Source organism: Melospiza melodia, chromosome 6 (assembly GCF_035770615.1).
Source record: "Melospiza melodia melodia isolate bMelMel2 chromosome 6, bMelMel2.pri, whole genome shotgun sequence".
NCBI lineage: Eukaryota > Metazoa > Chordata > Aves > Passeriformes > Passerellidae > Melospiza > Melospiza melodia.
The window spans coordinates 31596129-31622934 of record NC_086199.1 but is presented as its reverse complement, the minus strand read 5'-3'; the positions used below and the strand labels follow the sequence as shown (position 1 = coordinate 31622934).

The window sequence follows — 26806 nt, the reverse complement described above, 5'->3', positions numbered from 1 at the left end:
ACGCCCTTGCTTGATATCAAGCACGGTCATAATCATGGGGCTGAAACTTTTCTTTTTCTGTTTCTTCCTACCAAGTGTGGGAAGATCATACGCAGAAGTTTGAGTTCAAGTGCAGATTAGGCATATTGGTGTTTAGTTTTCCTTTCTGATAACAAGGTTGTAGAATGCACAGCTTTTAGTCTTTCAGTAGTGCAGACTGCACTTTGAAAGTTCATCAACATTCAAGTCTCTCAAGAAATATTGTTAATTTTCTTCCTTCTAGAAGTCATAGATCGTAGGGGGAAAAAGAGTAACAAAAAATACATATTTTGTATTCAATTGTCAATGATTTTTATTATGAAGCACAAAAAGTATTATGTCAGAACCACTGTGTTCAAAATGTACTGGCAGATGAAAATCAAGAGAAAATCTGAAAAAAGTCCACATAGTACTAGAGAGAGCTTCTTCTCATCCTATTTTTCTTTAAACTTGTAAGACTGTAGTAAAATGCAGCCAGTAGTAACTTTTTAGTTTCTAAGGCAATGAGATTTCATTAGAAGCACCTGCATGTCTGCTCGATGTGAATAACCTCATGCTTCAAAACACTTCCCTTGGTTTCTTTTATTCTTGCCCTGACTCTCAACTTCCTTGTTTCACTATGGATCAGGACTACCTTCCTTTGTGATGAAAATAGAATGTATTTAATCTCCACCAGAAGACAAGGCTCTCCTAAATGAGGAATAATGTAAACTAGGTATCAAATAAGACATTTAAATACACATATACATACTTGTTCTGCTATATAATTATGGTCATTCTACATCACAGAAGTAGTTTGTTCTTGAATAGCAGTGCTCTAGAAAATCTGACCTTGATACTGAAAAAAACTGTTTTACACTTTTTCTAATTTTTAAAATGATAATTCACATCTGTTTGCATAACACCGGTACATTTAAATTTAAAAATAAAAAGGTTTTGACATGCTTCAAAAAACTTTTTCCTGGCTGAGATCTAACTTTCTGATGTATCATTGCTCAAGAAACTCTATTTAGCAGTAACTATATGTAAGAAATTCTGTAATTTACAGAATAAACTGAATAATACTCAAAGTATTCTTTGGTGGTGAGGCAGCAGGAAGGATTCCATGCTACTGGAGTACTCTGGGTTTTTTTTTACTTTAGAAGGTTTTTGAAGAACTTACCTAACAATTTGTAAAGGAGATTCAAAATTTCTTTCCATGATGTACCACCATGTTCTTCTCTTGCAATTCCTGCAAAATGAGCTGCGCTGTTGTAATCATTTAGGCGATCAATGCAATTTAGAACGAGTGCCAGCATTCCCTAAACACATATGAGAGAGGAAAGTGAACTGCATATGAAAAAGCATTGGCTATTGTTTCATTGAAGACTTTTTCCTGTATAAATTGGAAGGCTGCATTATCTCAAATTAGGAAAATCCCAAACAACAAACCAATTGCACGTAAAAGATTTGAATATGTATTTTTCTGTATAAAAAGAATTAATTTTAGAGGATGATTCCATATGGTTCCTCACACAAATAAGTATTATGAAAAATAAGGAATAAAAACCTGAAAATAAAAGCCTTTTCAATTTTTAAGGACGTTCTTTTTTGCATAAAACCTCCCTTACATAAGGAAAAAAGGCTTTAAATTTAGATAAAAAGGCATTTTCATTGATGAAAAAAGGTGGAAGTTTTGCTATCTAATAAAATATCTGTAAACCAAAGACTTTTAAATACTCCAAGGGATTTGTAACTTCACTTTGATTGCATATTCAAACGGTATTGAAAACCTGGAAGCAATTCAAATATGTCTAAACACATCATAAAATATGTTTATTAATTCTACAAAAATGAAGTTATTCCATTTTCAGAGAGGAGCAATTCAACAATTATATAATACATAACTTTGATAATATGATAATATGCATTCATCTAAATTTCTCTCATTCATCTAAATTTCTCTCAAAGTCAAATTTCTCTCAAAGACAATCCACTTGAAATAATGCAAAAATCCCTTTCTCTGTACCTCTTCTTTGAATAGATTTTGTCTGTTTTTGAGTGAGCGAAGTTTGTTTTGCTTGTCTTCGTGTTGCAGGTCTTCTTCGGGAAGCTGGAAGTAAGTGATCAGGTCTTGCAGAGTCTGAGCCATCTCCTCAACAGGCAGGGCGCTGGGTGACAGTGCTCTGTTGTTTCCACTATGGAAAACAACAAGACTGGCAACATTAATCAATTTCCCTCTGTAATTTACAGTATTATGCGGCAGCCTATTCTCTTTTGGTACCTAAATCAAGTCTTGCTACATGTATGACATGTGAATATAAGCAACGGATGATCCGAACTGAACATCATTCAAATATCTATTATTTGGCTGTCCAGTACTCAGAGCTTCCTGAGTGGAATCATATTTCTCTTTCTGTGCTGATATAAAAAGAGAGAGTGGGGTTTTTTTAAAAGAAAAAAAAAAAAAAAGTAGAAGCAATGTAATTCAGCAAAAAGAAGAAAAAGAGATTGAAGTTCTTTTTCTACAGTAATTGATTTTGTTTAGATACTTTAAATCCCACTAAAGGTGTGATGGCACAATAACAGGAGCAGTTATTGAAGCTATACACTCACAGCCTTCTGGGAAAGTAGCAGGTAATCCTAACCACAAATTAGATCTTCTGTATCTATTTTATACAGTAAATAAAAAGGGTGGGATTTAAAAATAAAAAGCATTTCAAGAAATCTCTGTTGTCAGTAAAATAATGTCTTTTTCTGTTTAAGTATTTTCTCAACATTATGCAATAATCCAGTTTTCCACAGCCTGACTACTATAAATAGCATCATCTAGCAGGCACTGACTGCTGGCAAAGGTGGCTTTGTTTTATATCCTCAGCCCAAGAAATAAGGAGTGGTGCAGGTTCTTGAGATACTGAAGTTTTAAACACAGGCTGATACGATGAGCAAATAATTAATTTAAAACACCTTTTTCTTTATTTTTTATCAAATATTTCATCAAGTATTACAAGGGTGAACACTTCATCACCATAATTAAAACTTCTGCCAAGCACTACAAAAGAATAGTTTCTTCAGTAGAAAATACATTCTTATAGATTTAATTACACAAAGTTCTAGGTATCATTGAGTACTCACTAACAGAGTAAGACTAAGATCAGTTAGCATCTTTTTTCAACCTGAATTACTATCCAGCTTGCTTCTGGCTTCAAGGTATTAGATTTCATGTAAATAATCTTATGTAAACTGTTCTATCTATTTAATGGCATTACTTATCAAAATTTCAAATTTCAATCACTAAAAATATATTTCTAAGAGCTTCTAAATTCAAACACTTGAAAGCAGGACATAAGGATTCTCTTAGAGAAATTCTTATCATTTCAGAATACTTTAAAACCAGGGTGACAATTACCTTATGAAGTGGCTGAATAAGCTTGTAGTATTGCGAATAATTCGAGCAGCCTGGGATTCCTCACGCTGGCATCTTTGTAATGTGAGACCATCGTCCATGTGACCTTCTTGATGTAATATAACCTATTGGGAGTCAGGAATTATCACAACGATTACTTTAAAACACTTTTTGCTTTTAAATTTTTTAAGTTTATTTCAAGACTGCACTGAAAAAGGTAATTTGCATATATACAGATATGTTAACCACTTTATCTAGACGCCCATTAAATAGCTACAAGTTTATCAGTCTCGCATAAGTTATTCAGAGAAGACAATGCAATGTATTTTTGTTCTTCCACAATCCATTTTAAAAGATACTCTTAAAAAACATTTTCAAGATGTTACACAAAATGTCATTTTTTTTCTATATTCTAGCTCTTAGGGAAAGAGGAACTTCACTTTCTTAAGCATCATTTATAAAAGGATTTGTGCTTTAAGACTATTGACAAGAAAAATCAAGCTGGAGTGACAAACAAATACAACAATGCTGCTAAAGGAGCAATACTGTTTATGAACAACTTCTGATTCATTTAACTATTTCTACACAATATGTTGTATTCTTATCTGAACCAGATAAGAACATCATGTGAACTTCAAGCAATAACAGAGATCCTTTGGTGGGATTTTAATCTTTCACTTTGAAAAAACACACTAAGTCACAGAAATCTAGCATCACTTTTAGGTGTCAGAAAAAAATGTCTTGGTCATTTTGAGTCATTAAAATCCTACATCAATTTTGTTTGAAGTAAATGTGAGTTATCCTGCTTCTTTGCTGAAGAGGCAATCTACTGAATTCTCCACCAAAAAAATGTATCATTTCAGTTTTGAGTTAATAAAAATTTGCAACCCACGTTCCCAGTTAGCACAGTAATTCTGAGGGTGTGAATAGTTAACAAAGAAACAAGTAATGTTATACAGGTGGTTACTGCCACAAATGGGAAAGTTATTTACCAACAGCTTTTGTACATACTAGCATATAGGTGTATCAAAGAACTGGAAAGTGATGTTTTTCTATGTTTGACAGAATCTACACTACACATGTGCTCTGTTCCTTCAAACATGCTGAGTTTATCTGGACAGCAGAATCCATGGAAATATGGATGGAGAAGATTGGGAAGATATTTTTGAATTATTACAATAATAATATTTTTTAAAGGAGAGTAGTTTAAAATTTGGCCATATTTCATCTTTTTTCAGATACTTCTTTATATAGAATCACCCTGTGGGTGACTTTGCTAGCTTAAATATTAATGTTTACATGGAGAAGGTCCTGAGGTCATGAAACTGAAAAGTAAATGAAGTTCTACTCTTCCCATCACAAAACTAGTAAGAAAAACATTTGACAATTACAGAATGTGTCCTCAGGCCATTGTATGTAGCTCCAGATTTTGGAGCTACAGGAATGAAAACATTTGACAAATAGGGTATTAAAGTTATCATGTCTTGCAAAATAATTGCACCTTTATTACTGAAGAGCAGATATGCACTCTTCTTCCTAAGCATGCAGTGTGGATGATGGAAAAGGCTTTTAGAAGCACATCATTTTCCTATTTTTCTGACAAACAAAAGCAAAAAAACCAAAAAACCCAAAACCTAACCAGAGAATGAACAAACAGCCCAAACCTCAACTAAATCATCCAGAAACATCACAATGACAGGAAAGTGCTATTTAGAATTCCAGTAAGTACATCACAGGGAGAAGCATCCAGCACTGGCTACATCAATTCCTCAGATGAAACACTTCTCTGCATGTAGGAAGGGGCATTTGGCACTGCCTTGCTTGTAGAAGTACAGCAAGGCACAGACCAACACTGTGAGCAATGGGCTCCAGAGTGTGGATCCAAATCACGTAGCATGTGTTTTTCTGTTCCCTGAGCTCTAGCATTTTGGAGCTCTACAGGAGTTCACTGCTTGCACAAAAGCAAACTAAAAAGGTAGACATCCATCACTCACTGGATGGTGAAGGATGTTGACTACAATACTGATGTAATCACAATTACCTGGCAAAATCTTGAATCCTTGGTTACCACAATCTCAGAGAGACAGACAAAAATTATAAATTCTGGCAGAAATCATGAAAAAAAACCCCTCACAAATGATACCAGAATTTCTTACATATTTTTAGTATAATAATTAGATACATGAAATTACACCAAAGCCAAACAACAGAAATTTTTACTTTACAGAAATTTTTAATATTTTATAACAGAACTAATCTTATAGTTGTTCTCTCTATGGCTTTACAGAAGCTGATGATGACAACAGCTAGGTTAAATCAGAAAAGCATCCTTTGCCTCTTGCAAAAACAGGGTACTTCTCAATCTTCCTAGGGATAATGAGTCATGTTGTAAAAAGTGCAGGCCAGCTTCAGAGAGAATTACAGTGAGTGAAAGTGAAAATCGCCTGACACAATGGCAGAGGATGAATACCAAGCAATTACTTCAGTTCTAATGTACAAAAATTAATTTTATATGAAATTTAAAGTGACGTATATATCAAATTTCTTACAAGATTATTGCCTAGTGACATATATTGCAGGGTATGAAAAACTGTTTCTTGCCTTCACAGGAATATCAACTGCATGAAGCTAGAAGTTTGGATTGTCTTCTGTTTGAAGGCACTTAACGAGACAGCATTTCCCAGCTGAGAGGGCAACAAAAGATTTGAAGTCTTTGAACATGAAGGAAACCATTTCAAAGGAGAATAAAAGTGACAGGCAATTATGGAGGTACTTTTAGGCCCTTGCTGCTGAGCAGAAAACTGGAGAAAAAAATACTGAATGCCACAGGAAGCTATTGTAAAATTCTTCATTGAGTACAGAGGAAGAATCTACACATTGCCTTTTCAAGAAGTAAAATTGGACCTTCTGAGGAAACAGAATGACATAGCCAGTTGTGGCATGGGAAAGGAAGAGGCCATCATTGAGTGGTTTAATTTTTTATCAAGAAAATTCTATATGAGTGGCATTTAAAGAGTTTCTCTGATCAGCCAGATTGCTGAGAAGTGAAGGGGTTGGGCACTTCCTGCCCATTGATGATGACCATGTGTGCTGCCTATGAATAAACGTGATGTTCCTGCGGAGTGTGAGCAGCACCTCATTGTTCTGTACTGCTGTGCTTGTGTATGGGTACTCTCCTATGAATGTACATGTGTGCAAGTAAGTAAAGAAGAATTCCAGCTTCTTTTCAGTAATGACTTTTTTTTATTTTTTTCTTTTTCATGTTCTAATGCTGGGTTTAAGTTGTGAAAATCTACAAATAGAGAATAATGGTAATGATGAAGCTATGTGAAGCTAGTACCAAACCCCATAACACTAGATGATATATGAACATAATATTTGAAAATATAACAAGTCATATGCCACTTAAGAATATAATTGTACCCTAAAATCAAAAGACTGAGAGAAAGACCTTCTTGATGTCACATCACAATTACATCTAACATTTTGGGAGGAAATTTTTCTCTAGTATCCCTTAAGAAACTTGATTATTTTCTAAGGCCCTTTCTTAAGTGAAAAATTTAATTGCCATTTCACATAATACATCTAATCTAAAATATCTGAAACATCAGTGAATTTAGATTACTTATTAGTTTACACCTGTTGCAACAGTTAAATTTAGATTTTAAATAATTATCAAAACCAGGAATTTCTGTCTTTTATGCGTGTAAAAAATAAAAATTGAGTACAAACTAATAATTTCTTCTGAGAAAAAAGTAGTTAAATACATTTCTTAATGACAAAGTTTTTCTTCAATTACATGGTTACATTACTATCCAGCACTGTTTTCACTTTCGGAGTGAAATATTCACATTTTCAATATTAAAAAAAAAAGCCACAAATTGATTTCGCAAGTAAATAAAAACCCCCCAAACATTACCTTTCTTTTCAAGGGACCTAAACGTGCTGATTTAGCATCCTGTGCTTTGTAAGTCAGCCATAAGGCAGTGGCCACATGTTGGACAAAACAGATTGAATCTCCATACTTTATTTCTGGGACTCCCATTCCATCAATGTCACGTTTGAGACTAGATTCCTGCTTTTCTTTCAGCTCCTAAGGAGATAAAATAAAGTTGGTATTTAATCTCTGTATTGGAATAGGATAAAGCATTGAATTCTGCACTGACATGTATGCCAATACTGAACAATATTTATGCTATTTATGTTAAGATGCAGCTAAATTTCAATTCACATAACATCAGCTTCTATCCAATTAATCTTTCAGACTGTGATTAAAAATAATATAAAATCTGAAGCATCATTTTCACTGAAGCAGAAAAATTCAAGCCAAATCCATTATAGTGGATTAATAAAAAAAAAATCTTTAAATTATTATTATATTCAATAACCGTTTAACAGTCTGTAAAATTCTATATAGTCAAAATTTTTGAATTTTAGCTTAGACATGAAAAAGAAAAATAAACCTGTTTTGCAATGTAGCTAAAATATTTTTATGCTGAATTTTTTTTGTTTTTTATTTGTATATACAGGTACACACTCTGCTTAGACTAATGCCTCTACATTGAAAAACTGAAAAAAGAAAATATTCATTATTTTGAAAAGACATTTTGGCTTTTATATTTACTTTACTTTTGCACATCTCCATTTTTTACATTTATTTATATAAATAAATAAGCAAATAAATAAATAAATAATGTTTTTGTTTTTCCACTTTGTAAGAAGATTTGGATTCTTTCAAACCTCTTTTAAAGACATTGCTCAATGCTTGGCTGGAACACAGATTTTTTTAAGCCAAATTTTTTTCTTAATCCCATTATTCTTCATTTAAAACTGGGGATTTTAAGGCTTCAGCACTTTAAAATAAAGTAGCTGTCCTTTAAAAAATGAATTCAGGAATAAGAACAGAATTATGCTGCAAAGTCTGTAACAGCAAGTCATGGATACATGAGATTGTACTGGTTTTATACATGTGACAAGTTTTTTTTATTTCATTTCAGTTTATATAATGTTCAACATCTGGGGACCAAACAGGAGTTGTATTATATCTATGCTAATCTGCTTTTATTTATATGTAATTTATAATTTATAATTTATATGTAATTTATAATTTATAATTTAATTTAACTGTCACATTTCAACAATAATGTCACTTGAAAGAGGTAACATTATAATGCCAAGGTGAAGGTGAGTGAAATTACATGACATTCCTTGGAGCTACCATTTCATTGTCAAGACTATGGGGAAAACGTCGCATCGTATTTGTGTGGACTGCACTGTCACTACAGAAAAATATGAACTATTTCAAAACACATTTGGAGTGAAGAAATTAAGTGAAAAATACAATAAAATAGGACAAATTCACTGTCAACAATTTATTGTTTGTCTTTACATCAAAACCTGAAGATAAACTTTTTTCTTCACATATTGTGTCTGCATCAACAACCAAGCATCAACAAACACTTCAGACAAAAAAACCGTAGTGTGGTAAGAAGTAATCCTAATTAAGTTACTTTTATGAAAAAAATTGAGAGAACTGATCCCTTTTGAAAACACTAAACATAGTGAAAAACCCCAATTTTTTCCATTTCAGAAATAAATTTTTAGAATTATTTCAGGGGCCTGAAGGCTGTTTTCACTCTGGAAAATACACCACGAATTCCTCTTCATCGTGTTTTGCTCTTTGCACTCTGTCCAGCTTCTCTAGGATTTCAGCCAAGTAATTTGATCATAGTGTGCAAAGTCACGGTGTATTTTACATCAGCTGAAAAGTCTAGTCAGATAAAGATTACTGGGGGAGAAGAGGGGAAAAAACCTTCTCTTATCTAGATATTTGTACATATCTTAACAGTAAAATATCCAAACAATTTGGCTTTTAAAATCCTCTTTTCACAGCCTAGTCTCAATTCAACTCCCTGAGGCTATGCATTCAATGAAAGAAAAAAAAATCACATCATGAGCCTGGAAGGTCGCAAAGGAAAAAAATGCCAACAACAACAACAACAAAAAAAAACCCCAAACCAACCAAACAAAAAAAAAAGATGGAATGAACAAAGGAATTTGAGGGCATAGCTGTCAAAGATGATATTTTCAAATGATATTTAATATACTAGAGGAAGGGCAAGAATTAGAAAGCAAGATTCCTACGTGATAAAAGGAATATGAGGAATGGCAATGTGAACAGAACAAATAAACTCAACTTTCTTTACAAAGATTTTACAATAATAAAAACACCGGGGAAACATTTTTGCCAGTTTAATGGCTTGTTTAGACAGTCCTAAGAATGGCAAAACAAACTGTCGGCTGACCTCTTACTAAATCTAACTTTCATGAGCTAATTAAAGTTTTGTCTTTTGATATACCACACTGTTATTGTGCTAAAAGTATAGCCATAGATACTCCAATACAACAAAAGAAAAAGATAAAAGGTCTACAGATATAAGAGCTTGCTAGTGGCATTATTGTACTCTGTATACTTTGCTTTATACATTTGTACATTCCAGTAGACAAGAAAAAAAAACAACAAATTTCATTTAATCTTTTATTTTCTCTTCCCATAAAAAATAAGTAGAAAAAAGGGTTTAATACTGCATTTGAAATGCAGTGCTTACTAGGAAAAGATAATTATAAAATATTAACTTAAAAATAAGTACTGGAACTTTTAGAGACAAACATAGGTAAAGGCCCTTGCAATTCCTATGATCACAAAACCAAATTAAACTTTAGGATTACTACCATACTATTACGACACCCTAATGCCATGTTGAGTCCCTAAGACAGCTACATGTTGGCAGTAATATTAAAATGATATCAAATCCTTCTGCATGAGTCATCTATGACTTTTTAATGTGTCAGAATGTTACTTACCAAGACTATAGCAATAACTTGTTAATTGTCAATTGTACCTACCATCACAAAAATAAAATATGAAATCTCAAATATTAATTCTGGGCTACACAAATTAAAATAAACAATTATTTTTAAATATGCTCTTGTTTCCACTGTGCTTAGTCTCAAGGAAATTTGTAAGCAGACCCAAGACTCTCCTCAGCAGTGTATACTGAGCCAAGTACTGTGCTGGAATGAGAACATCCCATTTCAAAACAGGATTCCATCTGGTGTAGAGAAACTGCTGTCTCTGTTGTCACAAGGCATTACAGATCTGTTGCCTTAAAATACAAAGGTTGACATTTTAAAACTTGGTCAAATGTAAGCTCTATATTAAAAAAATATAAGATATAATTTGGAGGGGGAGGTGGTCCATCAATTTCTGATGCTTGTAAGATTAGTTTGCAGCAATTAGGAAGCAAAACAGGCATGTATTACAGATGTTCTTTTCAATGAAATTAGCACCATAATGTTCTTTAGCCTATACCTTAACTTTTTTTAAACTTCTCTTCTTTTCTTAGTTAGTAAAAAAATGTTAAGGTAAGCTCTAATTTGAATTTTTTAATTTAAAATTAGTGTTTCAATTTCCAGTGTTCTCCATCAAAAGAAAAAAACAGTGAAAGAAAATACACTATGAATGCAATCATGGGTTTGGACAAGCAAGGAACACACAAGATTGCTGAAGTGGAATATAACAGCATTGAGGAAGAAGGTGCTTTTTTAACAAGAGGGTCTCTATAACAACTGCTGGAAAATAAGACTTTATTTAATTCATGTGTTACACACTCCTGGGTAGCCTTGAGGATTTGTATATCCACATAGCTCTGCTTTCTGGCAAAGACAATATTTTTTTTTTTTTACAGAACCCTTTTGCTGGCTTCTAAACTGGAAAGAATACCACAACAAAGAAATGTTTCATTTCCTTTTGGATACTCAGCAGCAATGCTTATGGTAAGCAACCTGGTCTGAACTGGTGTTGACCCTACCTGGAGCAAAAGACTGAACTAGATGGTTGCCCAAGGTCCTTCTCAATCAGCATAATTCTACTAGTCTAAGGGATGGAGTGCTGTCAACAGACAGATATCGAGCACCCTATTTTTAAGAATCTGTACACAGCTGGAATGAAGACATTAGACATTAGAAATTTCCCTGCATTCATGCCATGTTAAGTTACATGCGAATGAAAAGGTTTCTTCATTAAGATAATGAACCAGGAAAATGTTTACAAGTACCTATATGCAGAAATTAAGATAAAATCACCTGCATATATATATATATATTTTTTTTTTTTTTTTTTTTTTTTAGTCTATCTATTACATCTATGGTCCTTTTTCCCCTCAGTCTGTGTGCAAGCAGCACTTTGCTTTAAGAGCCGTTTTCTTCTTACAGTCCAAGTCAATCTCTGGGGTTTATTCCCTTCCCAAACATCACCTTTCTTTCTTCAGAAAAAGTTACCACTGCTTGTTCCCCTCACCTGGAAACACTAATGTCTCCACTCATGGGACAGTGTAGGTCTTATGTGCCCAGACAATAAATAACAATTATTTTCTTGGCACCAAATTCATACCCTATCATGAGGTAAAAAAATTATTTTCGCACAAATGAGACATGATGATGAGACACTGAGCTTCGATTTAATATAAAAATGTACATTAACAACCATATTATGTATAAATACAGTAGGCATGCATAATCAATTACTACTGTACTTCAGCTTAGTCATTTTGGGCACTGCACTTAATTTCACTAGTGTGCCTTTGAAGCACACCTCAACTAAAAGAGTAAGAAAATCAGGCATGTTTACTCAACATAACATAAATAATTTTATGAATGTGCATACATAACCACTAAATTTACATACTCATTTAAATTTATTCATGTAAATTTACTCGTGTAAATTTACATATACATTTATAGGCATAGATTAAAATATTGGAAAACAGCGGGCCAGCTGGTGTCCAGTTAGGCAGTGAGTACATCAGAGGAATTTTAACTCAGTATTTAACCAGCAACTGTGGCACTCCTGTGATACTCACCATTCTTACCAATGATTTTCCAATAATGGCAAAAAATTACATCTATAATAAATGCTCTAGCATAACATCATATGTACAATCTACAGTGCATAGCCTTTACACTGAATAAAAAATGAAAAACTATGTTGTAAGTAAATCTAAGCAATCTAATAAAATTTCCTGATAGTTTTTCAATTATTGTAATTGGTCAAAATAAAAATTCGTGAAATACCATATACAGTCACACTAATAAACATTGATATTTTTAAGATGTTAAAAAGAAGTATTTGACTTATTATACTAACAAAAGTCTAGCATTTGTCAAGACTCTTACTGTCATATTTTATCTAGCTATAACTAGTTTTAAAGACTCTTTTTCACTTTGGGATTTCTTTTTTCTTTATGATCATATAGCATTCAGAATTATGTGGAAAATTTAGTGCTTTTTTAGTTAATAAGAAACTCCATTGTAACAGCTATGGCAACTATTTATAAGTAAAATCATGAAAGAACATAAAAACTTTTAATCATCTTTGATTGTAAAACTTTTCACATTCTGGGGGAAAAAAAAAGTTATTAATTTTGCCTACCTCCATAATCATTCTTCATTTTCTCTCCCTTGTAATGTTTTACCAGCTGGAAATAATGAAAAAGCTAATAACATGCAATTAGCAGCTCACTAAAGAGCATAATTTGAAAACATATGGTTTAGAAATCACTGCCATATTTGCCTTACATTTAGGAAAAATTTGATTGAGTTCAGTTCTTATCAGCACACTGCATAAAGAATAGCAACTGAAATGAATTAAATTGAATTCAATTATGACAGATAGAGCTGGAACATGTAACACTCTAATGAGATTCTATCCAACTAAAACAATTCTATAATTATTAAAGTATTCACATTAAACTATCATATCTTGCACTGTATTTGGGTTTAATCTACTGTTTAAAACTGGCTACAGTTTAGTTTATTCTAAAGTTTGTCAATCACCCTTATTTTTCCTCCATGAAACCTTTGTTATTCTTGACACATTTGACTTTAAATGCACAATCTCTAGCATTAACTTCATTTTAAAAATAACAAGTAATTTTACCATTGTTCAAACAATTCAGATTTAGTGTTTGAGTGCTCCACATTCAGAACAAATTTGCATTGTTTTTATTTACCTTTGTTGCTCTAAAACAAAAGGCTGTGGATGCTGTGTCTGATTTTTCTCTGTCTAATATTACTACTCCTTCATCCTCGTTCAGAGCCAAGTATTTTCCCGTTGTAATGTGTCGAAGACGAAAAGGCTGCCCCCATCTGATGTTACTTCCACTCCAGCTAAACATAAGAGACATCAAAAAATAGTTGAAGTAAGTAGAACTAGATTTTTTTCTTTAGGTTTTAAAGGATGTTCAGAAAATAGAGTATGATATACATATATATATATATATATATATATATATATATATATATATATATATATATATATATATATATATTCATTTTTTGGTTCTGATTGCAATACTTGCATTAAATCAGATGCAAAACTGTTAATGCATTTGCAAAGGAAACCCTGGAAAGGAGTATGGCTTCCATCTTTTTGTTTCTACCCCCTCTCTCCATCTTATCAGGGTGTTACATATGGTCTCCATAAAAAAATCCTATGTGTGTAAATCAACTACTGTCTTTTAGTTGACTGACTAAACAAATTAAACCTAAGTGGGGACTTGACATGCTACATCTGTGTTAGCTATGAGGGCATTTCACTTACAAACACACTAAGGGTAAAACACATAGTTCAGATGGCCATCAAAGGCCACACATACTCTTATGAGATATACTGAAATTTCACTTGCAGGGAAATAACAGACATATAATCACATAGGAAGGAGATAATCTTTAACAAACCCCCAAAAGACAAGAAATACAGAAGGGGTAGGTATTATTGCTCTTATTTCCACTCATGCTTATAAAATTCCAGTAAAACTAGGAATGCATTTTATTTTGCTTTTGGAAAGAAATGATGCTTTAAGTACACATATCTCATACGTAGTGCTGCTTTTGATATGGGAAACAGAAAAAAAATCTATTCTATCACAGTACAATGCTTTTTATTATTGACAAAGAGCCTACTAACACATATCATAAAGTGTGGCAAATATATATTCTGTATTAAGGGTCTGTAACAATCAAATTTCTATTAATATAACAAAAGTTGCTAACCAAAATATAACAAAAAGTTGCTAACCTTATTCGAAGGGGTTCAACTCTCCACAATGATCTTGCTCGAATGCCAGCTCCTCCAGTTTCATAAAATACTTTCCTACATAAAAGATTCAGAAGGCCATCTTATGTTTATTTGTGCTTATATAGTATTTACAGCTTCTCTGGAAACTGTACATGACTCACTACTTTTCCCCCAGTAAATAAATGTCATTGAATGCACAGAAGATTCCTACTCCTCAGTGAAACTATGATAAATAAACCAAATGTCCCAGGTAAATTAGATTGTTTCCACTAAGGTAGTCTCTCTCAGGAGCTGATAAAATGCCTAGCCTTGAAAGTGGCTCAGAAACTATTCCTGCCATTTAATCAGCCATAAAAATATGTAATTCCTACAGTTCTCAATATATTAATCTACAATACTAATGGTTTTAAATACATACCATATTTTAAAATAAAGAGATACATTTTCAGATGAAAACAATGAGAACACAACATCAGTGACTTCATTCCAAAAATTATTTCTATGTTTCTTATTAAAGGGCCAGAAATTGTGGTGATAACAAAAATTCTGTATTGTAATCCTCACAAAATTGATAATGCATTCAGAGAAATAAAAACAGGAAGTGAGAGGCTTAAGCCTTTACTATAATTTAGTTTTCTTGAACTATAGCTGAGGATTGGTAATGTGTTCTAGTTCAGGAAATAATATTCCACTCAATAATCAAGTACAAGCAAAGAAAAACTATGGTGGATTAGCCCTGTTAACAGGAAGTTTTTAATGTTTTTAATAAACATTCATGTCTTGTCACCAAATCACCAGAATCTGTATATACTTTCTCATTTATAATGACTATAGAAATATAATGGAAAATAGGAAAGGTCTGAATGTCTACCAAAAGCTTTCTTACATATTATTCCTCTGAGAAGGAGTAATCCACCCTAGCATGCACAGAAACTGTACCTTCTATGGTAGTTAAGTGTCTGAAAAAACGCGCAGCAAGGGAATTTAAAATCTGCCTTCCTGCTCTGGCAAACTTGACTGAATACAGCAAATGCAGGCATAAAGATGTCACAATCTAGCTGTTAAATAGCTGAATTAAAGTTTGAAACGCAGATTTTCAAATTGTCAAATTATTTTCCTATTTTTGACAGCTAGTAGGCAAAAATTTTTTAAAAAGCTGTTTAGTATTGTTCTTATGCAACAATAGACCTGAAAATCAACTTTTGAAAAAAAAGTTTTGTTTTTCATATCTGAGCAAGTATTTCTACATATTTTCTTCTACTGAGAACATTTAAGGGTCTCTTTCCTGAGAAAAACAAATTAAATCCTGGACAAATCATGAAGCATAATGGAGCATTGGCTAATCATTTGCACCCAACAGCTTTATAAGATGATGGACTTGTATTTTCACCTCTACTTTATTTAGGAGTCACATTTAAGGGCACAGATGTGATATCAAATATTTAAAAAATGTTAGTTCACCAGAAGAATAAGAATAAATATTCCTCATAGTAAAGGTAGTAAAATTCCCTACACATCTTATCTTGCATGAAAATCTATTGGTACTCTAGAATAAAAACAAACAAAAAAATCGCTACCTTTCAACTCATCTTAATTTCCAGTCTCTATGAATTTGATCTTTCAAGGTCATTTCCAACCTGGGCTGTTACATGATTCTCTGAATATACTGAATGCATAATAAATATCTAGAGCTCTCCATTTTTATTCTATGTCTCTAGTCCCACTGACCTTACTGATTTTACTTTTGGCAGACTCTAAATCCTAGCTAAGCTCAAAACTATGTATTAATTTCCACTCTCTCTGACCTCCTTCACATCTCCTTGGCCCAACACAACCATTCTGTCTCTAAAGGACTGTCATGGTGTAGTTCAGTATCACAGAGACAGCTCAGTTCACCTGATATAGTCATAGTCTCTCTTCATCTCTTACACTTTAGATTTCTATACTTTTAAAAAATTCATCTCTTTTTCCAGCTTTCTCTATGTGCAATGCTGGACTAGAATTAGTGACCTGCTCTTTGGGTAACAGAGCTGCATGTAAAAAAAATTGCTGCCTTTTCCCAACAACATTTTTTTCATCTAATTGATTCCATGTACCCATCTGTTTTTTTCTTGCCAAGCTAACCTTTGTGACGTCCAATATGTTCACCCCAAGTATTTCCATTTAGCCTGCAAAAAAAGACTTTAGGATTCTTGTCAGAGAATAGTCTCTATGTGAATTGTTAAAGAGCCTTATTTACAAAAATGTTCAAAAATAAGATTTTTGTTTTATGAAGAGAAATCTTTACTCTCATCTAACTTAACTTATTTAACATTCCTAATGAAATGTATAGAACTGATTAAGTAAAGAGATGGAAACAAAAACAACCATTTTCTACATCTCTCTCTGCTATTCTTATTACTATTTGGGGGTTTTTTGTATTTTCATTTTGTTTTGATAATGTAAACATAACTCCTACAACTATGACACAATAAAAACTTGGCCATATATCTATTACACAGCTCATAAAGCCAAAAGACAGGACAACTTCAAGTCACCTATCACTATCACACTTCTGAAAATGTTCAATACAGCATTCACAATTTTTCCAATTTTGGGATTACAAATATATAGATTTCATTCATACAAATATATATTTTAATTTTACCCTTTTATTTACTTAGCATAAAAAACATGGAAGAAAATCTTAAAGCAGTATCAATACACATCAACCCTACACAAAGAATCACATCACACTGGGGAATAGGTTGTTACAATTAGTTTTAATATTAGCTATATCTGACTTCCAAATAAGCAAGAGAAGTAGCAGAGAGCAGCATTTCTGAACACACTGAAACATCTCAGCATCTATTTTAACCTTTTTAAAACAGGTCCTTTATAAAATAAGTCTAAATGCAACATAACATATCTGCCACTGTTTTTATACTAGGTTTACATTTTCATACACAGTCAAAATATTTTTCTTTTTCTTTACACATATGAAGAAAACAGCCACAAAAAATTCACACAGTGAATTTTTCTGGTTTTAAGTTTGGGTTCTCTTTAGGACTTGGAGACATTTTTACTCCTCAGAAATGTAAACATGGCAAATTTAGAGCTGACAAGTTTACCTGACATAATTCAATGTTACTTGTGATATCATATTACCTAAAGCATAACTTATTTGCCACAATAGGTAGAAAGATCTTATTTCTTTAAGATGATTTTAAAGCTAGCAGGTTTGCGCAGCAAAATTATTAGTTTGCTTTGCTTCTGATTAAGGAAAAATTTTTAAAATACAGAAAAATTCAAATAATAAATCAACATAATAGATGACATCCGTAAATAGAAGTTCAATAAAAAATTAGTTTAGTCTAGCTAGTATGATGTAATTTTTTAGTATGTTAATCAAAAAAGAGAAAGCTTAAAATTTGCAAAAAAAGGTGCAAATTATATATGAAATATGAAAGTTATTGCAGAGGCCAAACTTACAGAGATTTTTCATGGACTTTTTTTTCACATTACCATCTTCCTGCTAACACCTTCTTACCTCTACTTGTAGCAGTATGAACTAGAGATAAGCAATATACCAGGATGAAATATCAGTGAGAATCAACTACTTAAATTTCAACAATGAAAGAACTCATGACAGATTTTCAGCTTAGTAGGTCTCAATTTCTTGTACAATGTCACTGCCTAATTACAGACTGCTGTAAAGAGTGTTAGATCTACCTAACCTGAAATTCAACTGACATCCTGTTTCTTTTCTGAAAGAAGGAAATATTAAAAAAATGCACCATCACTTACTTGTGCTGTGAATCATTCTGGTCTGTAGATGGAATCGTCAAGCATTCATCATGGCCATGGAAAAAACGTACTACATGCCCACCAAGAAGATATCCTGAAAAAAAAGCTCATTTACAAGCTAAAACATTGACTATGAATGAATTAACACCCCCATAAAAGTTTAAAAAATTCAAGACCCAGATAAGATCTATTTTCCAAATTTTCACTCAACTCTAAATCTAAACAAGAAAAAAATTAACGTGTTAACATACTACTTTTAGTATCTTAAAAAAAATTATTCTTCTGAAAATTAAAACAAAACAAAACAAAAACTTTTAACATTTAAAACTCAAATTTGGATTCTGAGACAGAAAAGGAAGTTAAAACCTTCTTTAAAACAACAAAAACAATTATGAAAATTGAATGCTTTAGGTAACAGCCAAATAGATAATACGATACTTTCCTCCTCCTTAAACAGTTTAAATTATTTCAATACAAAACAGTTTCATATTGTCATTGTTTTTTTCTGAAATTTATGATTTTTGTCAAAATCAAAGGTGCACAGCTGCAGCAGGAAACAGAGGACAGAAAAACACTTTGCAGATCTGAAGATTAAGTTTAATGGAAGCTAACTTTCCAACCCATTTAACACAAAGAGTACAGGTCAAAACCAGGCACTCTGCCTCACATTAAAAATGAAAAGACAAGGTGTAGGAGGATGACTCATCAGATCGCAGTCCAAACCATTCTGACCTTGTAAGTAAAGGTACTGCCTTTTAAAGGAGCACACACTAAGGAGAAAGAGTAGAGGGGAGCTTTCATACTGTGCAGCTGATTCAACATAAATTTGATTTTGTAAATGAGGAAAACTGTAACTAACAATTACCATCTTGCCAATTAATATAAAAGTCAAAGCAAAGAAATAATGGGGGAAATGTACTTTCCTGTTATTTATGTTTTCTTGATGGCTTTACAAATATCACAGAAGCAGCATTGTCTATTTCCTAATCCAGCTTTAGACTCAGGAAATCCCACTCTCTCTCTCTTCATTCCTCTTGAGCTAGTCTGCTATGTCTTTTGACATATGACCATCTCTCACATAAACCATTCTGAGAATGTATATAAAACCAAAGCCTAAGTAGTTGAGAAAAAATTGATTGACACACAAAAATCTACTTCTCTTCTTATTCACCCAAACTTTTTTTAAAATTACAGTATTTTGGATTATGCAAATAATTTTGGGCCACTCAGTATAAGAGTGCCAAATACAGCAAAAGGCCACTAAGATGATTAAGAGCTGGTTCGTATCACGGAAGGGAAGGGAAGGGAAGGGAAGGGAAGGAAGGCAAGGCAAGGCAAGGCAAGGCAAGGCAAGGCAAGGCAAGGCAAGGCAAGGCAAGGCAAGGCAAGGGAAGGCAAGGGAAGGCAAGGGAAGGCAAGGGAAGGGAAGGGAAGGCAAGGCTCTGGAGGGATCTTATCAATGTAGACTATGAGATCAAAGTCTCTCCTGCTGTGCCCAGAGAATGGAACCAGAGGCAATGGGCCCACAGTGAAACATTGTAGGGTCTGAACATCGGGAAACACTTTTTCATTAGGAATGTGCCTGATCACTGGCACAGGTTGCCCAGGCATGTTGTGAAGTATCCACCCCTGAAGAGAGTCCAAACCTGTCTAAATATATTCCTAGGCAACATGTTCTAGTGGATCAACCGGACAGTGGCTTGGACCAGATCCTTTCCAACCTCAATTACTCTAATTCTGTAAGCTCCTAGAAAGTTTAGCTGCCAAATCTCTTCAGGTACAGAAATCTAAAATATACCTCTGGTCTTCCATGATCTCTCTGTGTAGCTCATATTTTTCATATGTTACAAGTTTTAAACTTTGCTGTAGGATGGCTTTTCTCTTTGCTTCTTTTTGTTTTACCTGTAAAGGCCGAAAAAACTCAGACTTTTTGAGGGCTGATCCCTGTTCTATTTCTGACCCACAAGGATAGGCCTCCAGACAGCCATTTTTAAATATCAAACTCCAGCATGCCAAAGCAATCAGAAAGTATTACAAGCAAAATCCATATCCCATATGATTTTAAAATTAAAACCTAACACTCTGAGACAGGTTTCTTATGGGCCAGTGCACAGAAATACTGTGATATGCTGATTTAAACCACTTGGGGTTAGAAAAAAACAACCATAGATAAAAAAAAAATGACTACTAAATTAAGTCTAGCACCAGGGTAAGTCATCTTCTATCAAGACTTACTGTAGCTGATCCAAGGGAAGTGGGATATTTCTCTCAGTTCCCTTAAAGCTCCGTTAATGTCCTATGTTATTGTATACTAGTATATCATAAATGCTAATTTTACAGATAAGTGACGCAAAATGATCCTAACTTCAAGACATTGTTTGTGGATGTTGAGTGCTGAAACTTGCAATAGAGAATGGCAAAGGTGAAGCACAGTGTTTGCTACAACAGTGTTAATGACAAACTATGGCACTGAAATAAGGAGAGATACTGAGTGAACCAGACTTTCCAGTAGAGAACAAGACATTTCTCAGAATAAGGTGACCATGACAAACATGGTCAATGACTCAAACATGACCATGAAGTGCCATATAATTTCCCAAAAGAAATCCTGACCCTGTGGTGTAGGATTTAGGCTGAATAAGATAATACAGTAAGGATGCATGTCTGTATGTCGGGATGTTAGGGAAATGTCTGTAAAAAGCAGAACTAAGAGACTGAAATAGGAACTTTGAGAAAACTGCTTTTCATTTTGCCTGTACCTTCATCTCTCTTCTGTTTTGTCTGTAGTGGGAGAACAGTATTTAGGAAAATTGTATGCAAAAACCTAAGTTTTCTGGCTTTAGGTATTCTGCAGCTCCTACTCCCCCAAATTAAACTAAGCCTTCATTGATCATGCAGCTTTTAAAGGTTTGTTACTCTAAACTTACAGCACTCATTTAGCTTTTCTTTATTTTCTTTAAACTGTTTGGTTGACATTCTGAGGGGAATTTGTTTTTTTAACTTTCCTCTTTATCAAAAGCATACAAATTAGTCTAATTTATATACATGTCTAAATAAAATGGCAAACCTTCTGTAATACTGCTTCCTGAACATATAGGATGTACATTCCATAGTGTCTGCATAAAGGAGGCATCCACCTGAATATTTCCATTTGACACGGAGAGATGCTGAAAAAAGACAATGGTAACAGGAAACAATGAAAATTATGCACTTAGAATTTTTAGTATGTTAATTTATAAACAGAAGAGAATGTATCATAAATGAAATATACAAATTTCTTCTAAGATTAGTATTATTCTAAAATTTGGGGAAAAAGCATGGAAGCAGTCTTGCTTCACACACACACAGCCCCCTTTCAGTGTGGAAAAATCAAAATGCATTACAATGAGACATTACTCCATAGATTAGACAAAAATAATTCATAAGAATTCCAACCAATCTCCTGATATCCCCACAGAACTTTGTATTTTCCCACCATTTGACCACTATCTAAAGAAACAAACTCACCAGGTATCTCTCAGAGGACACGCTGACCAGGATAAGGTCATCACCTATTCGAACTTTTTCTCCTTCTGACCTTTGCTTAGAAGCAGGGTGTATTGTCCACCAGCATGCCTCACCTAAATGACAGAGGCACTAATCAAGGTTCTCCAAAACAGACAACTCCCAAGAAATCTAAGTATTTCTTTATACATCACTGAAGTATAATTATAAAAATTGCCTTATAAGACATTCACCTTATAAAACGACATCATTTCTATTTTCAATCATTTTTGGTGTTTTCTTTTTGCTTGAAACTTTTTGTCATATAATCTTTGCCATATATGATATTTCCCTTTTCAAGTACTTCTAAAGGGATTCTTTACAAAACACTACTCAGAACTGCTCTCCCTTGGAGACTCTCCTTGCCACGAAATTGCTGACACCTACCTTGGTCTTATTTATCACTTTTTGTCACTTCTTTTGTTTAATTGTCATATTTAATTCCTAACCTTCTGTATCACATAGCATAACAAACCTAGAAGCAGTTCCACTAGCCCTACAGACCATAGAATTACAAAATAGCCAAGCCTAAGGGTGACAACCATAGAACGTTTCCTACACATGAAATATAAAGTTCCAGGTTACACACACACACACACACACACACACACAGAGAACCACACACACAGACATTCTGAGATTACCTAGTTCATTTCACAATGTCACACTCTTCAGAGTGTGAAGATAAGTCCTTGAAGAAAACAAGTTGAATAAAACTTTCTAACCAGACAATGCAAAGTGGGGGGGGGGGGGGGGGGGGGGAAGGGCAATTTGGTAGAATCAAAGTAGAAAAATTTGTTTGATTGATTAGGATATTTCATGTAAAACCTCCTTAAAACAAAATCTGAAGGTTATGAAACTAATTATAGTGAAGACAATAAAGAGAAGTTACGACCAAACAGATGTAAAATGCAAAATCTTCAAAGGGAATAATTTTTTATAACCAGTGGCTTTTCCCTCTGCTACATGAAGAATACTTCCTGCAGCAGAAACTGATTCATTAGCACAGTTTCATAGGTGAGGGAGTAGAGCAAGGGAAAATGATATTATAGTACTTAGTTTATGAGCTTTCCAGGCAAGCAGTTGTTTCCAGACAGGCCCTCTGTGCAGAAACACAATTAAGCTTTTTTGAATCTTACCTATGTGTATATGGGTTTTCTTGTGTATGTACAGTTAAGCAAATATCAATTAAACAACTACATATACTTGTTTAAAAACCTTATAGAAACAGATATATGTACAATAATTCTAAAAAAAAGCTATAAAATTTTAAAAACAGATTTCACTGAAGCTATTTTAGTAGCGATTAAACACACATATTCCTTTTATCTCGTACATTCCTTTTCTCAATATTCCTAAAGAAAATGTTCTCCATCTAAGGCAACAGTCAAAGACAGCCAAGTAGCAGGCTGCTACTATCTGTCTAAAGCAACCTTCTGTATGGCTATTAACAACTGAAAGACAAACCTCACTCATTCAAAAGACAAACTTTTGTAGAGAGTCACCTGAACAGGTTCAAAGATTATGATTTACAAAGGTTTTAACACCTACACTCCCAGTGCCTCTCCATCATCAATTAGTCTATTTGATTTTAATTTTCAAAAGAATGAAAAAAACAATAGAAAACCCAGATTTATATTAACACAAACAGCATTTCATTATTTGAGCTTTACATGAATGAAGTGTGTATACAGGTACTTAGATTTTCCCTTCAAGACACATGAATGGGCCTGATTATTACAGAGTCACCTGTTACTTTCTGAGAAGTACTCATAACTTTCAGTAACCATGAGCACTACGTACACAGCAGCATTAAAGTCTATTTCTGGCTCTTTGTGGCTAAGTTACCTTTAAATTTATTTAATATAGCTCCAGTGGCAACTCATAATTTTTATGTACTTTCATGGAAGCACAATTTTTTTTCCACTATATTTCCATCAGCAGTAATGGTAATGGCAGTACTCCCAGAAATACACTAATTAGATTTTAAATCTTTATCATAATGTCCTGTTTGTGTTGTATCTCCTTCACTTTGTCCCATTATTGGTTTGTCCATATTACAAATGTATTTCTATCCAGCTCTTTTAGCAGTGTGTTCACGACATATTTTCTGGTTTCCTGCACTACAAGTTGCAAATTTCTTTTCTTACCTGGTTACAATGTATATTGTGAATACACCAGTATATGGCTTTTCTGTACTCTAAGTGTCAAAACAAAAAAAAACCTAAACAAAAGCATCAAATTTGTTTTATTCAACAGAAATATTTTACTTTGACCATTATAATGCATTTAATTGCAGCTGTGTTAAGTCAGTTTAATTGCAAGACTCTCTCACATTAATCCTAACAGTCATTTCTTTCAGTCACCTTTTTTCTGATGAACACAGAAAGATCCCATTCATAAGCTTACAGTTGCATTAAACACAATGTCTCTTCTAAAACCAGAAATGGGTAATTCATTCTCCTTCAAAAATAACTTGCCATACCTGCTGCATTTTCTCGTAATCCCACATCAAATGCAAGTTTATCTGTCTGGGATCTTGATGATGTTAAACATGTCAAATACTGCAAAACAGTGACATTATTGTAAACTAAATCCCAACAGTATCCATTAACATACATGCCAAATTAATACATTCACATTACTTCGTCTTACTATCATATTTAATTTTTTGATGAGTTAAAGATGATGTTGTTATTCAAACAGAAGCTCTTCCTGAACTTTAAACATCAAAATCCTTTTCCACTGCAGCACATTTCCACTTCAGCTGTGCAATTTAGCTTCTACCTTCTGAAGTTTCATACAGCTCATCAGATAGGAACAGGCAAACATCTAATTACAACCCTATCATAATAAGTTTGATTCATGAAAACATTAAAAACATACCAAAAGGTAATAATTATACTTGCAGCTCTGGTATATCAAGGCAACTACAATTTTCAAGGTTCATAAACATAAGCAACATAGAAGATTAATGTAGCATTTCAAGATTAATGTAGTGTTTTCTAGTACAGGAAAAAAGAGGGAAAGTGTTTTCCTGACTTCTCATTTCTTCTGCCTTGTATTAGGTGTATTTACATGGGTCCTTGTAGGTCAAAGATACAAGGCAGCTGAAATTTTTCAGTTGTAGAATATAGTATGATGAAATTTATACAAGGCAGCCTGAAGACAGCATCTTCGTGGACATAATCCATGGAAAATATGGGATGTCAAATGGAATATCTTATCTTATAAAATATGATGGGGGAGAAAATAACATATATCAGAACAAATTAATTTGCTGTAGAAGTTCTTGCTAATGGAAGTTAAAGATTCCTTAAAGACGCAGAAATGATAGATTTTAGGAGCTTTTCAACTACAATTCTGAGTTAAATCAAGAATATGAATTTAAACAATTCTATTGTGTTGAGACACCACAAGTTATTAACTTCTTTCTCATCTAGCACAGAAGATAGCTTGGAAAGAGCATTATTCCAAATTTTTAGTTTTTTTATTTTGGTGAAAAGACATTTCTCATTCATGCTACTCGTTCTGTGCAGGTGGTGCTCCCTCACTTACCATTTCGCTGAAGGAATGTCGAAGCAGTATGGCGTGGCCATATAGCAGGGTCCGGTGGCCACCCCCTTGGGCTGCCTGCAGAACAGGATGGAGAAGGTCAGAACACCACTGCTCTGAGTGCACCATGATCAGAACTACACAACAACATGAAGAGCTGTGGCAGTTCAAGGAAGGAGTGCAAATATTCCAACAAATTATGAAATGAACACACTGGGGAAAAAATAATAATAATGAAGTCGATACAACAATAGCCAAATATCTGCCAAAGGAAAAAATATTGTTTTTTGACAAAGAACTTTTATTGTTACCTGATTTTTATTATGATTTGGTAAAACACAGAATTTCCAAAAACATATTTTAAGTTAAATAAGATACCACTTACCTTTCTTATAAACTTCATGCAGGCATTAAAAAAAAATAACAACATAAATACATATCTATATACAGAAACTGAAATCTGAAAGAGAAAATTACATGCTTACTGCCCAGAATAGTTTAAGCATATACTGAGAATATCTACTTGCTAATATTAATCTTTAACATAATTCAGATTCATTAAAGCAACTGCATCCACAGTTTCAACCAAGTACCGTAATTAATTTTGAATATGTAAAACTATGACAAGACAGGGAGAAGCAAAACTGGATTTTTCCATTTGCTTCCTTTAGAGCAAATTTCTTTTATGTTCCTTTTGGATGGCATTTAAGGCCAGTTCTCATCCTTGGATTCATTTGAAAGAGACAAAGATAATTAAAGAATATTCCAAGAGCTCAAATAATGGTTATACATGTGTAGGCAAATGGTTTTACATGCTGTGAACAATACATAAGTTAAACTACTGCCAAGCTTATTCAAAACATGCCATTCATAAAAACTTCTTTTAATCCTGCAGAAACTTGTCATTGTTTGTTGAAGAAAACTGGAAAAGCATGCAGCAGTGACTATAGCACCTCTTTTATACATTAAAACTTTTTTTTTAATTAAAAAGGAAATAGTTCGCAAACAAGTCAATTGTAATTACAAACAGTTTGTCAAAAGAAAATTACATGTATTCAGTTTGCAACAAGTACATGAATACTGAGAACAATGAAACCCTTCTGCTATTTTATTAGTGAAAGTTTTTAAATTAATCACTTGCAAGTTTGACTTATAAAAATAAAAAACAAAAGAAGAAAACAACACTACCAAACCAACACAACAAAGCCTCCAAATTGAATAATCTACAGTCTTTCTCTAGAAAAATCTGAAACTAGCAGCAGAACTCTGGTTCAAACTAAATTTAGTATGAAAAGCAAATAATTTTTTATTTCAGCCTTGCTTTTAGTATGAACTGCTGTGTTCCTATTACAGTTTCGTCAATGGGTTGTACCTAAATTTAA

The 26806-nt window shown here is 33.3% G+C and overlaps 1 protein-coding gene across 10 annotated transcripts in view; it reads right to left on the bottom strand.

Annotated features, from left to right (window-relative positions):
* Positions 1–26806, bottom strand: part of RYR3 (ryanodine receptor 3) — a 197045-nt gene that overhangs the window by 120387 nt on the left and 49852 nt on the right. For all 10 annotated transcript variants that reach the window (XM_063160504.1, XM_063160506.1, XM_063160508.1 and 7 more), the window contains exons 4-14: positions 25428–25502; positions 24355–24433; positions 21834–21946; positions 21394–21493; positions 18327–18420; positions 14541–14615; positions 13474–13630; positions 7323–7496; positions 3407–3528; positions 2027–2195; positions 1181–1319 (exon numbers count right to left, since the gene is read on the bottom strand). In XM_063160504.1, the coding sequence (XP_063016574.1) occupies positions 1181–1319; positions 2027–2195; positions 3407–3528; positions 7323–7496; positions 13474–13630; positions 14541–14615; positions 18327–18420; positions 21394–21493; positions 21834–21946; positions 24355–24433; positions 25428–25502 (1297 nt within the window). The remainder of the gene's footprint in view (positions 1–1180; positions 1320–2026; positions 2196–3406; positions 3529–7322; positions 7497–13473; positions 13631–14540; positions 14616–18326; positions 18421–21393; positions 21494–21833; positions 21947–24354; positions 24434–25427; positions 25503–26806) is intronic.